The sequence below is a fragment of the Leptosomus discolor genome, chromosome 2 (genome assembly GCF_034619465.1).
Source record: "Leptosomus discolor isolate bLepDis1 chromosome 2, bLepDis1.hap2, whole genome shotgun sequence".
Taxonomy (NCBI): Eukaryota; Metazoa; Chordata; class Aves; order Leptosomiformes; family Leptosomidae; genus Leptosomus; species Leptosomus discolor.
In genome coordinates this window covers 101,574,806-101,588,455 of record NC_141392.1, presented here as the reverse complement: position 1 = coordinate 101,588,455, position 13,650 = coordinate 101,574,806, and the positions used below count along the sequence as shown (strand labels likewise).

At 34.6% G+C, this 13,650-nt stretch overlaps 1 protein-coding gene across 1 annotated transcript in view; it reads left to right on the top strand.

Annotated features, from left to right (window-relative positions):
- Positions 1 to 13,650, top strand: part of MCPH1 (microcephalin 1) — a 126,606-nt gene that overhangs the window by 37,566 nt on the left and 75,390 nt on the right. Inside the window, 2 exon segments of the mRNA XM_086461527.1 lie at positions 1,974 to 2,136; positions 9,463 to 9,540. Coding sequence (XP_086317653.1) covers positions 1,974 to 2,136; positions 9,463 to 9,540 — 241 coding nt within the window.

Below are 13,650 nucleotides of genomic sequence, written 5' to 3'. Positions count from 1 at the left end.
GTCATTAATATATTATTTATTTTATGTTGCTCGTGTGTTGATTTTTCCCACCAGCCAATTCATATTTCATTAAATAAAAATGGCTGTCTACAGTTGTAGGCATTCATCAAGCTGTAGATGGGTGAAGGGAAAGGGACTGCTTCTGAAGGAATTAAAGAACAGAAAATAGTCCTCCAAAGTACAGCCCAATGGCCAAAAGCCAGTTCTGCTACCAAGTAGCTACAGCCTCAAAAGTTGTTCATTAGAACTTAAAGATCCTAAGTTCAGTGGTTTCATGGCATCGGGTTTTGAAACTCTAGTAAATGCTGCTCACAGATTCACAGCCAGCAGCTACCTGTTTTTCTGAATCACAAATTCAATGAAATTTTTCTGTAAATTTGCATCCATCAGTTTTTGCAGCTGACTGAAGTATAAACTGGTGAGTTTTCACCGTATTTTGGAAGATACATTAGATTCAGTTCTTGTACAACAGGACTTTTTCCTCTCATTGTAAAGAATTTTGTGTAGACACAATAAAGAATTAAGAGAAGGTTCAGGTGGAGAATGGAAATGCATCCCCTGAGCATGCGGTCTGTGCAAGGCTATCTCCTATGGGTTTCAGTGTTGCAAAAACATTCACTTGTAGGCTATGTCAAGTTTCCACTCAAAAAATCAAAATGGAATAGTAAATATTCTAGTGACATTCAAAGCCGTATAGCCAAGGCCAGAATTCACACTGGAGTGAGGGTCAGTTTTTTGATTTTTTTAAAGTGTCTCCACATACGGTATCACCTTTTGACTTAAGTGTGAAGTTAATTTGCTACCTTGTTTTTACTATTCATCGATTAGTTTGAAACTTCTTAAAAAATAGATTGCTGCATTCTCTGCAAAGAATTTTTTGCAGTTTTGTTATACTTCCTCTGAGTAGTGTTTGTTTCCTCTAGGGTATTTTGGGAGTTTTAACTGAGTTAGTTTCTTTGGAGTGAAATGGAATGAAAGTGGAGTAACCCTAGAGGCTTCTGGAGATGTTCTGAGTGCACTCACATTATGTCAGCGATTAACTTAAAAGTTTTACCTGAGAAGACCTCTATTGTGATAGATGTAACTGTGTTCAAGGTTGTGCTTAAATGTTTTATCTTGTGTAGCATGCCGTGGACATTTCCAAGTCAACTGGGGGGGGAACAGAGAAGGCACTGGAACTGGGCTTTCCTTTACAGATCTTTAATGATCATTTATAATAATGATTTGTAAAAATAATAATTAATAAGTAAATTGTTCTCATGCAACAGCTTTGCTCTTATACCAAGATCTCACTGTTTTCATGATGATATATTTTATGTGCTTCAGTGTAATTATGTAGAGAACTCAAATTAGAATTCCAGTTATAGGTGGCCATTCTGGATTTTATATTTAATTTTATATATTTAATTATAACTGTTAAGGATAAGTGACTTTTTAATTGAAACATTAGCTTAGTTATGTAGGTAGCAAGACAACTTTAGAACTTCTCTCTGAATTTAGACACAGATTTTATTCAGATGCTGAAAATCTGGTGCTTCCTAATGAAAACCTCTTAAGAGTGCTCAGTCTAAATTTTTACTTTTACTGGTAATAGTTTTTTGATAGTATTATGAAAGCAACCAAGAATAAGGCTCTGTTGTACTAGGCATCGTACACAAACAATATGTTAGATATTTCCTGACTCAAAAGCTTCTATTTGAACAGATGAGATAGATGTGGGGGACAAAAGAGCTTTGATGTGCAAGTAGATGCGATTGTGTGATGACAGAAAAGGGTGTGTTTGGACTCTGTGGGAAGGCTAATGAATTTAGGGCTAGAAAATTAATAGAAGCTTAGTGAGAAAAGGATAAGAAATAATTAGTGAGGAAAGAATGAGGTGAGTTTGAGTTAATTTGTGTTGTGTGTATACACTTTTGTAATTCTGCATATCTGTTCAACATTGTATGGGGTTTTTTTCCTTTTCTGCTTTTTAGGAAGCAAAATACAGTAATTCAGGTGGTGAAAAAGCTTGGAGGCTTTTTGTTCTCAGATGATGTATGTGAAACAACAAGTCATGTAATTACAGGGAGTCCTCGTCGTACCTTGAATGTTATGCTGGGAATTGCTCGTGGGTGTTGGATTGTTTCTTATGAATGGGTAAGAAATATGTTTTAATTCTCCTACAGAGTAAATTAAACTTATTTTGTATAGCTGAAATATCAACCGTGTAACCGTGTTTGTGTCCATGCTATGCACAATGGTGCAAAGTTCAGATATTGAGGCTTACCTAGAGTTAGTTCAACTAGACAAAATTTGTCTGTGTGACGCTCTGTACCATGACTTACAGTCTTTCAGTACTTCATCCAACCAAAGTATTTCTGTGTTATACCTCAGTTTGCATTTTAGAAATGCCTGAAGTCTTATCTCATGGATGAGAAACTCATGTCACATGCATTATTTTTGGACAGATTAAAGGCTAAAAAAACCATTTCCGCTCAATGTTAGCGAAGCCACATTATTTAGCTTTAATTTTTTATATACTGATTTAATATATTTTTATTGTGTTCTGAAACATGTAATGTGTTCAAGATTTGTAAAAACAAAGGGGAATTATTAGATATTTTGCTACATAGTGGAAAAACTGTAAAATAGGAAAAAAATTAAGAAAAGCTATTTGTAGATGAGTAGTTTGGAGACTTTGTAATTTAGAGGAATGGTTCCCAGGCACCCAGATCAAATAATCACTGTATATCCTCAAAATTTCCTGTAGACTACGTGTACAGCTACCAGACTGTTACTGTAAAGACAAGATAATAATGATTTGCTGTACTGGGTCTGGCTGGTATGGTGTTAATCTTCTTCATTGCAGCCTGTATGGTGCTGTGTTTTAAACTGGTGACAAAACTGGTGTTGGTAACACACCAATGTTTTAGCTATTGCTGAGCAGTGCCTACACAGTGTCAAGGTGTTCTCAGTTTCTCACACTGCCCCACCACCAAGTGGGCTTGGGGTGCACAAAAAATTGTGAGGGGACTCAGCTGGGACAGCTGACCCCAACTAATCAGAGAGATTTTTCCATGCTATATGACATCACACTCAGATATAAAACTGGGTAGGAGTTTTTCCAAAGCAGCCATTGCTTCTAGTCTGGCTGGGCATTGATCTGCTGGTGGGAATGGTTACTTTTACATCACTTGGGATTTTTTTAACTGTTTTTTCCCCTTCACTAATTAACTGCCTTCATCTTAACCCACAAGGTGGGGTTTTTTTTTTCTTGTTTTTGCCCATTCAATTCTCTTCCCCATCCTGCTGAGGAGGTGAGTGAGCAGTGGCTGGGTGGGGGGCTTAGCTGTCAGCCGGTGGTTAAACCACCTCAATTGCTTACTGTTATAACAGACATTAACCACGCAATCTGACATTGCAGATAACAGTGTTTCAGCTTTCCTCATGTTTCCACAGCTATGAAACATAGCTATTGGAATTTACGTGGAAATAGCTCTTCATCTTATACAGATCAGGGACGTAGAATAACTTTACATTTCTTGGTTTCTTTTTTTCTTATAAATACTTTACAATTTAGTTGTCGGGCTGAAAACAAACTCCTGTTGCCTTTTTGTTTTCAAGATATCTGGCACTCACCAGTGTGAAGCTTGTCCTACATGATATACTTGTAGTTATGTGAAGAAGCTGTTACGGTATACTTTGGGGTTTTCAGAAGTTCTTGGTGATTAATCTCCCTTGGAATAAAGGGGTTTGCATCTTTGGTCACCTTAATGATCCAGTAATGTGCCTTTGTGGCAAGAAAAGATCAATAGCATCCTTGGCCGCATCAAGAGGAACGTAATTGAGCAGGGGTTTTAGGCAAGACAATCTCCACAGGTCCATTCCAGCCTCAACTATTATATGATTCTAGGCATCTAAGAGTGAAATACATTGAAATATCTGGCCCACGCTTAGCTTTGTATGGAGTTTTAAACAAGTAACAACATATTTGCTATAAGTTACTTTCTCATAACAGGGTAGTCAAACATGAAAGCTGTATATTTCCTTGAGAAAAAGCTTCAAATAACTAGTAGGATACCTAAAGATGTAGATAACTGCTACAAAAATCCAGTAAAATAGTTTCCTATCTTTGCACATACGGAAGTATTTGGCTAATCAGTATCATGGCAATTGCTGTCCTGGAATTTAATTGCCCATTTTATGCACTATGCTTCTCTGAACCAATCCATGGTGAAAGCATCAACACACGCTCTTCATAGAGGTGACTGGTACTGGCTAGTAGCAATACCAAGTTTTCTCCTGTTGTCTTATGGCATACCTTTTAGACTCATAACAGGATCATCTCTTTTCCACATATAATAACAATAAGTTAAATGAAACTGTTCCAAGGATTAATTTGTTCCTGTAAATATTATTAGATCAAATGCTGAAGCTGTCTTCACTCATTTTATTGACCTGCTATTTAGACAAAGTTCTAAAGTTACTAGGAGAGCTGCATGAGAAGGAACTAGAGGAAAAACTTCAGAATTCAGTTCTCCAAATCACAAGTTTGTTCAATCTTATAGTACCTGCTTGTCTGTGAATATGGCTATGTAATTTTTTAGAACTGTGCTTAAACCTTTCACTGAGGCTGGGTACAACCTTGTCCATAAATGTCTAATCCCTCAAGTAAGTCATTCATTTCACTGAAAGAAAATAGTGCTTTGAACTTTTTTAAAAAAATATTTCTTAATTTGGTTAAATCTATGCATTTTATCACATAAGAGCATTATTGTCTTATTTCTAATTGTGTCACTGGCATAATTTTACCATCTTTTTACCCAAATTTGTTAACTGAATACTTTAACTAGAGAAGAGGAAGCTGAAGCCTTACTTAATCATCATAAGGAATTCTGTAGAAAATTAGTCAGGAGAACTTAATTTAAGCAAAATAATATTTTCCTTTTATTAATGCTACAATATTGAATCCTTTAAATGCCTTTCTATACTGTCAGCAGTGTTACCATAAGTACTTTAATTGGTAAAATACTCCAAATTGGATAATTAAAATAATCAATCAGTCTGGAGAAATCAGTAGTACCTTTTAAACAAGGTATTAATTTTGAGCAGTGATGATTGTCTTTTGTGACATGTCTCTCAATGTTTTAAGAAGCTGCCTTTTGACTTGGAGAGATAATTTAGGCTGCAGTATTTTTTTCTCCTTCTGAGAAAAACTTAAAATGATCTTTCTAAAGATGGATGTTGGAGAGATATCAAATTTGCCATTAGACATTTAATCTGCATAGCACTTCGTTTACAAGTTTCAACACGAGTTATGCAAGTACAAATACCGTATGATCGTTCAGTGTGCTAGCTGGATGGATAAGAGGCCTTAAATAGTGACTAGTCAAACTGTGTTTTCAGACCCTTGAGAACTTGATGTTTGACATATATTTTTGTATATAGTGTGAATAAAAGAACATAGCTGATATGGATATGCAAAGGTAAACTTTGCACCAGTGCTAACCTTATAGCTGTATAATCTGTATGACACTTCTTGGAGCTCCATGCCATACAGGTTGCCTGCTACTGAACTAGATAAAATAGTCCATACTTGAGGACAAAGTAACAGAAGACTGATCAACTTGATTCTAGAGTCCAAAGCCAAAAGAAAACATTCGTTAAGCTTGTAAGAAGTCCATAGAAAAACTATGCTTTTCCCACTCTCCCCTTCTTCCCTCTTTCCTCCTTTCTTGGGTCCTCCATGACCAGCAAGACTGCATTCTATTAGAATCTGATACTTTCTTAATATCTCAATGTTTTCAGCTATATTTTCCTAACTTCTGATACTCCTACATCCATCGTTCATGCTTAATCGATACTGTACTGCTTTACTGTTACATTTTAAGCTAAATCTTTTATAATTGCACATTTGAAAACTCCTAGATAGCTTTTTCCTCTCAATATAAACACTTTTATATTCTGAAGTATTTCAGCTTTTCTTAGTCCTTATCCTCATTGTAAGAACCTGTTGAATATAAAGATATTACTGACTTAACAAGAAAAAGTAGTTTACTCAAGAATAAGATGGCAAATCATAACTTGTTTTTGTCCTACATGAATTTGAAACATTTTTTTAGTGTTGCTATGAAAATATACTGGTTGAAAATTTGTCTCTGCTGAAGTCAGAAGCAAACTTTCAGTGATTTAGAATGGAGAGCTCTTGCCTTTATGTTCACGAAAACTGAATGTTTTAGTGAGTGGTGACCTAATTATTTACTGCAGGACCTGTTCATGAACTCTGCGGCTAATTTTCTTTTTATCTAGGAAAGTAGATATAATGCCTTTGTACTCAATTCCAGAACCATGATAGACAAGCATTAATCCATCATTTGTTAAGACAGACAAAATTAATTTCTAAACAAAATTCTGTAAATCCTACAAGGATTGATAGAGGTTGTTACTGTAAAATTGGCCGGGAAAATGAAATGGGATTACTTAATCATAACTAATCTTTTGGGTGTATGTTTTAATCTATTTGGATTGTTTGCCTGTTGCTTTTGGTACAGACATCATTTTGGTACTGTAAGGACATGATGTACACATTATACAGCATGGTGCATGTGTTCCTGCTCCAGATTATTTACAAAGAAATTATTTTCATGCAGCATGTCTCTAAAAACTGTATTAAAGTTACAGTTTTCTTGGTTTAGTAAAAGTTGATTTATACTGTGATTAAAAGAGAAGTGTCTTGGATTAACAAGTTTCTTTTATTTGGAATAGATCGATACAGCTGCAAGTATAAAGACAACAGATTTCAATATTCTTATTGTAAATTGTAAAAACTGTAAAAAATATAAACAGATACCACCTTAAAATTTAGAACTTAAGATTTTAAGTTGCGATCTTAACTGTATGTTTTTAAGAAGTTACTATACTTTTCTTAGCTAAACATGGCAATGCATTATTAGGTTTTTAATATTTTTTAAATGTCATTGATTTATTAATGTGCTTAACTCTTCTTTTTAGGTTTGGTGTGATACAATGACTACAGAAATTATTTTCTCTTTTTGTACAGCTGTTGCATTTTCAAATATTGAGTTGTGCATTTTCTAAAAGTAAACATGATATTCTTTGGATTTTTGTAATAAAGTTCAGCAATAAGTTTGAAGATGTGCTGCTTTTCATTATCAACAAAGAAATCACTGTTCACTTCCAATGGCAAAATTGGACACCTCCCCTCCCCTCACAAGTAAAACATGACTTGCCACATCACACAAAGCACCAGGTTTTGTAGCAGTTCATACTAGAGGTTGCTGGTTCCCCTGAAAGTCATCAAGCATAAGCTACTTTGGACTAAAAACTGTAGAACTTGTTTTTGATAACAAAATTACTTTCTAAATGTAGTTTGCAAGGTGCTTTTTGTAGCACCAGATTTGGAAGCAAAAGAGCCCTTTACAGAAGGTTATTCTGCTACATACAATTAGGCCATTTTATAAGACTTACGTTACTAGTTTCTAATCAGTCTGTTCAGCTTAGAATCATGTGTAGTTAGTCAGCTGTAACATTGATATCTTTATCATGCTTGATATGTTATGCCAATTTTTGTCTGAGGGACATCTCATAGCACTACTTCCCAAATTTCGTGAGGTAAAGTTTTAGAATTTAAATTAAAACCAATAATAAATGGATTTGTATGGCATCTTCTGAAGTAATAAATTAGAGTGTATTTCGGTTAATCATGAATCAAGCATGGGAATAATTTCACGCACTGATGAAATTCAGCTTGTTCTGAGCTAAATAACGACAACAGTTCAATGGTGCATGGCTGTGCTAACAGTAAGAAACAGACATCATCTATTTGAAATGGCTAGAGAACTATTTAGGGAACATGTGACTGCTAGAGGTAGAATTATCATAAACACAGGGATTTACTTTGTAATAAATTCCACATATCCCATTTTGGGGGGTATATGTAAACTTCTTGTTCACTTAATACTACCTGTTGCTGTAGGAGCAGCAGGGTATTGGGGGGTTGCTGTGGTTTTTAAGGTTGCACAAATTAATCGTGCTGTCTCTCACTAGTGGGTAACAATGCTTTTTTTGACTCGTATTTAAGGCATGCCAAATGGCAACTGCTTGAAGGATGTTGTGAAGCTCAAATATCTGTAAAAAGGAAAAGTTGTTGAACTGTGTGACAGTGGACAAAGTTAGCAAAGAACTTACCAGTCTTTACCTATATGAGAAGGTTTATGGCCCAGCTTGCACTGACAAAGCCAATGAGGAAAATAAATTCCTCTTCCATCAGAGTGTGCTTCAGAATTTAGACTATCTAGAAATTAGTAGGAAAATGAATGCCCTTTATACAACTCAAGGGCAGAGCCATGTCAGGAACTTCACTCTCTTCCCCTTTTCCCATAAAGACAATGCTTTTACCACTTGAGGGATGTTCTCTGAACCTCTTTGTGAGGCTTTTAATGTTATAGTCTACCAGCTGCAACTTACATTGATAAACTGTTTTGAAGAATGGTTTAGAAAATCAACCCAGGAAAAATGCTGGATGAAGTTGTTTTGGAAAAGTTGGGGTTTTTTTTTAAATAAAAGTGTTAAAAATAGTGTATTTCAGAAACTGAGACTATAACCAGTTCAAGTAGGTTTTTTCTGTTAACCATTTTGTGATGGCCCTGACGTTTCAAACCTAAGTTTGAAAGTAGTCCAGTGTTAGGACTGCAAGTCTCCAAGGATCATATTGATGAGCATTTCAGAGTTCAGTTGGACACAAATGATCATATATTTTCCAGACAGTCAGTACTCTGCACTGTGAGCAACCTTTTCTTTTTTGTGCTCTAGAATGTAACATTGACAGAGGAGGATACTGAAGAGAATGAAATTGAGCTGCTTTTCTTTGCAGGCTGATTTATATATGTAATGTGGATTATATACAATAGTTGCATAATCCCAATGAGTAGTAGGGGTTGGTACTCGTCCAATATTGTTTAACATCTTTATTTATGATCTGGATGATGGGGAAGAGTGCACTCTCTGCAAGTTTGCAGATGTTACAAAACTCTGGGGAATGTTTCATACATCAGATGGTCTTTCCAGTTCAGAGGGACCTTGACAGGCTGAAGAAATGGGCAAACAGGAACCTCATGAATTTCAATGATTAACTGAACTGAGAGAACAGAACTGATATAGTATGACTTCCCTTTTCAAATCTTTATGTATTGTGATGCAAAAAGTTGACTTTTCTAATCTCCTCACAAAGTTTTAAAATTTAACATAGCTATGTATAGAAATGTGACTTTGGTATTTTAATGGTTCGTTTCTGTTGTAAAATTTGTGTCTTTCTGACTGCTTGCTTTTTCAGCAAATCATTTGGTTTGGGTAAATGAAATATCGACCCAAATATTGCAACTGCAGTTATTTCTAATTACACACTCAAAGAGTTTGCTATTGTAGACATTATAAGAGTTTTACTTACCGCTTAATTTATTTTAGGTTCTGTGGTCTTTGGAATTGGGCCATTGGATCTCAGAGGAACCATATGAGCTTTCATCCAGCTTCCCTGCAGCTCCTGTAAGTTTAATGGTTTAATGGCCCTTTAAGCTTGTGAACTTTCTTTTGTTTATCTGGAGAATGACTGGCACTCTAAATAGGTTTGTGAACAAGAAGACCTACCAGAAAAAGCAAATACCATAAGGGGTTCTTTTCTCCTTCATCCACTATTTTTTAAAGTGTGTGCAAAAACTTTGGTATGCATGGAAAATGCAAAAAATTAATTCACCAATTAATGTCTGAATAAACTAGCTTCTTATTTAAGTATACATGTCCTTTAATTTATTTGTGACATATTTTATTTCTATCTGTATATAAACTGGAGAGGCATGTTATTGCCTAACAGAAAGATTATTCAGATCATGGACTCAATATTTTTAGTCCAGAAATTACTTTGGCAATGAAAAATTACTGTGGGCTTCTAAAACTACTAAGTAGGTAAAATGAAGCATTATTCCCGCCTTTAATGATCATTCTGAAGTACTGTGAACTACTGCAAAAGTTTCTATGTGGGGTCATGGTGTGTGTGCAGACCCCAGTGTATATGCACCCCATGTGTTGTATTGATTAAATATTATTTTGGTTTTAAAACAAGTAGAATTCTAGCAGGTTACTAGTCAATCACTCAAATAGTTTTGCCAAAAAAGGGTTTACAATTTCTCTTATGTTGTAGCATCTAGCTAAATAATCATCTGCTACTCATTACTCAAAGTTTCATACGGGCTTTGAAGAAAGAACATTTGATGGGGATTGAACTTTATTTTTACTACAATTTTATTAACTGTTAAGAACTCATTTTTAACATTCTTTCTAAATCTATAATCTATGTAAATTTAAAAATTTGACACGAAGACTTTATTTCATAAGTTGTATGTTCTCAAAGTGTAAGGAAACTGTAACACTTATTCTGAAATAAGCCCAAAGAAAATAATCATCCACTATAATATAACATTTTTCCTAAAAGGAAAGAGTAGGGTTTTTTATATAGCAAATACATTAAGAATGGTAAAACTTAATGTGAAAAATAAATGAAAAGCATGTTCCTTTTTTTCCCCCTTCTTTGTATTTGTATGAAAAAAAAAAAAGGACACAGTACTTCAGATTAAGCTGGTTTGAGTTTCTGTTTCTTCTCTGACTACCTTGTTTAATAACCAATTATGTTATCAGTAACAACATACATAGCATTCTTTGGAAGTGATTCCTGATGGAGTTGCTTTATAAATTCTGTTTACGGTTTTTATTCCTAAAGCAGAAGTAAGGAGGGCTTGAGAGACAGTGAGAAGATAAAATTGAGGGAGGTCGTGGTTGTGCTGAGAACCTAAAATCCTTGTTTGCAGTGTGCAAAGGAGCAAAGTTCCTTGTTCCTTGTAGAGTAACGAAGTCAGTGTCCAAGGTGATATTTCCATGACCTTTTCAGTCATTCACTTCTCGAGTCATTCTGATTTCTTACTGTAACAGATATCTTAGTTTTAAAGATACAATTATTATTTGAGCATGATTGGTGTTTATATTCCCTTTCTGCTTCCTAAGAAGTATTTAGAGAAAATGGAAGTGCATTCTAGTTTTATATACTGTTTATTTGATTACAGGAAGGAATTAAAAGAAGGGGTTATCTTGCTGTTATGTTTTAATTTTTTGTACCAAGTCCAAAGCAGTTGTTGCAGCCTTCTTTTCCCTATTATTGCATTCCTTCTGAAATGTCCTCCTCTCACGTCACTTTGCTGTTTGCAGCTTGAGCCATGCAATCTTATTTAAATAAAATGTCATTTAAAAACATATTCACTCTAAAATTTTACATTCATGTTGATAAATTACTCCATTTTACCAAAAAATGAAAGTCTCATTAAACAATTGATCCATTCAATGTCTACATCAGTATCTTCAATCACTTTCCCAGAATAGTCATTAAAAAGCCTTAAGCTTTATAAAGACTTTTTTCCAGCAAATCAAAACTAGCCATGCAATATTTAATTATTCTTGTCATATAGTGTTTTCTTACTAAAATAATGAAGGTTAATGTCAACCAGAAGTTAGCACTATTTTCCTTTGCCAGATTGAGCATTCATAGTGTGCCAGATTCCATCGTGGACTTTTAAGAAGCTTTTCTTTTCTTTTTTTTAGATTATTGGGCTGGATATGCTTGCTATGTCAAATATTGAGGGTATTTTCTTTAGTCATCTGATTAAATCACAGAATGGTTTGGGTTGGAAGGGACTTTAAAGATCATCTAGTTCCAACTCCCCTGCCATGGGCAGGGACACCTTCCCCTAGACCAGGTTGCTCAAATGAATGCAGTGAAGCAGGAAATAACAGTAATCTAGACTCAGGCATTTCTGTTAAATTTCATAGAATCATAAAGTATTTTAGATAAGAAGGGACCCCTGAAGGTTGTCTAGTTCAGTGCTCTGCTCCAAGGGACTTGCCCAGACCATCGTCATGGTAATAAATGAATAAATTAAAAAGAAAATTCTATTCCTCATGGTAATAAATGAATAAATTAAAAAGAAAATTCTATTTCCCCAATTCTAAGTTGTGTTTGCTGCCTCTTGTCCCATTGCAGTGCACCTCCAGGAAGTATCTGGCTCTGTTTTCTCTTTGCCCTCGATCAGGCAGTTGTAGACAGAAGTAAGGTCTCCCCTTCCGCTTCTCCAAGCTGAAAAAGGCCAGCTCTCTTGGCTTCTCTTGGTATGTCATGTGCTTCTTGGTACATCTAGCTCCTTCACTAGCTTGGTGGCCTTCTGCTAGGCTTGCTCTTTAAGACATTTCTTAGAAATTCATGAAAGCAATTTTTGTGAAGTATTTCTTTTTCAGTTTGGGGTACATATATCCTTAAAGTTTGCTAGGAGAAACAATAAAATATTAAACAATAATCTTAAATACATTGAGATTATTTTATGCAACTCTTCAGATGGTAACTGTTAATTTACATTCATTAGGTTTATTAAAAATCAGATTATGAAGTAGTATTAGAAGTATTTTTTGTCTCTGCTACCTTTTAGTAATGCCGACACATTTTCAGTGAAGAATGGTGGTGGTATGAGTGGTGGGGTACTCTGACAGGAGCTTTAATGACTGTCAGTATAAAATGAAGAGTTTTCTTCCATCTTTCTCAAAATCATTTATTGTTTTTAAGATACAATACCTTTTCTTAAGTAAGCCTCCAGAAATGTTGTATCTGGGGGTTTTGTTTTGCTTTGGTATGAGATATTTTCTTGCCAGTCATCTTCACTCAATCATCTGCACAAATTAAAATTTTACAAAAATATTACTTTAAGGAAAAGACTAAACATGAGAATTGAAACCTAAAGTTAATTTGGAGAAACATCTCCACAAAATTATTTTGTGTGATTTATGAAGAAATATCTTCTCAATCTGAAGTGCAGTATACACAATTTTAAAGCACACAGTAATATAATTTTAAAAAAGCAAAAATCACCCAGTGATTTATTCACATTTTGTCATTCATTGAGGGCTTACCTATGGAGAATTCCTAGGGCAAAGTCCTAACCTTACTGAAAAAAAACCCAACAGTATGACCTTAGATAACTTTCAGGGTGTTTTTTTCCTGTTTTTAAAATGTAGTAATTGTTTCTTAATTCATGAGCATAAATTTAATTGTATCAAAGAACATGCATATGTTTTTCAGTTAGGTTATTTTTACAAAATGTATAGATGTACTACAGCACCACGGGATAACTGATTGTCATAGACAACTGAACATCTGGTGTTAATGCTGTTGTCTCAGTTTATAAAATACTGATCAATTATTTTACAGATAAATGACAAGGAAAGAAAAAAGTGCAATCTTCATAAAAATATAAAGAAATACATACTGTATTGTAAATTGCAGGGATTTTTGTAACTTAAAGATAGTGACTGTAACAGGTACACACTGAAAGAAATGGTGATTTTTGTACACGGTATTTCCCAAGAATAAATGCAAACTACTTAAATGCTATTTGTCCTCTGTTAAATAAAATAAGACAGGCTATTGGAAAAAAATCCCTGAATAAGTGTGAGAAGTTGTTTAGGAGACTATGGGGGGAAAGAATGTATTCTTTAACTACAGTATTGAGCTAATTACAGGACAGTATTTTTTATGTACATAAAAGGCAAACATGACAGAGAGAT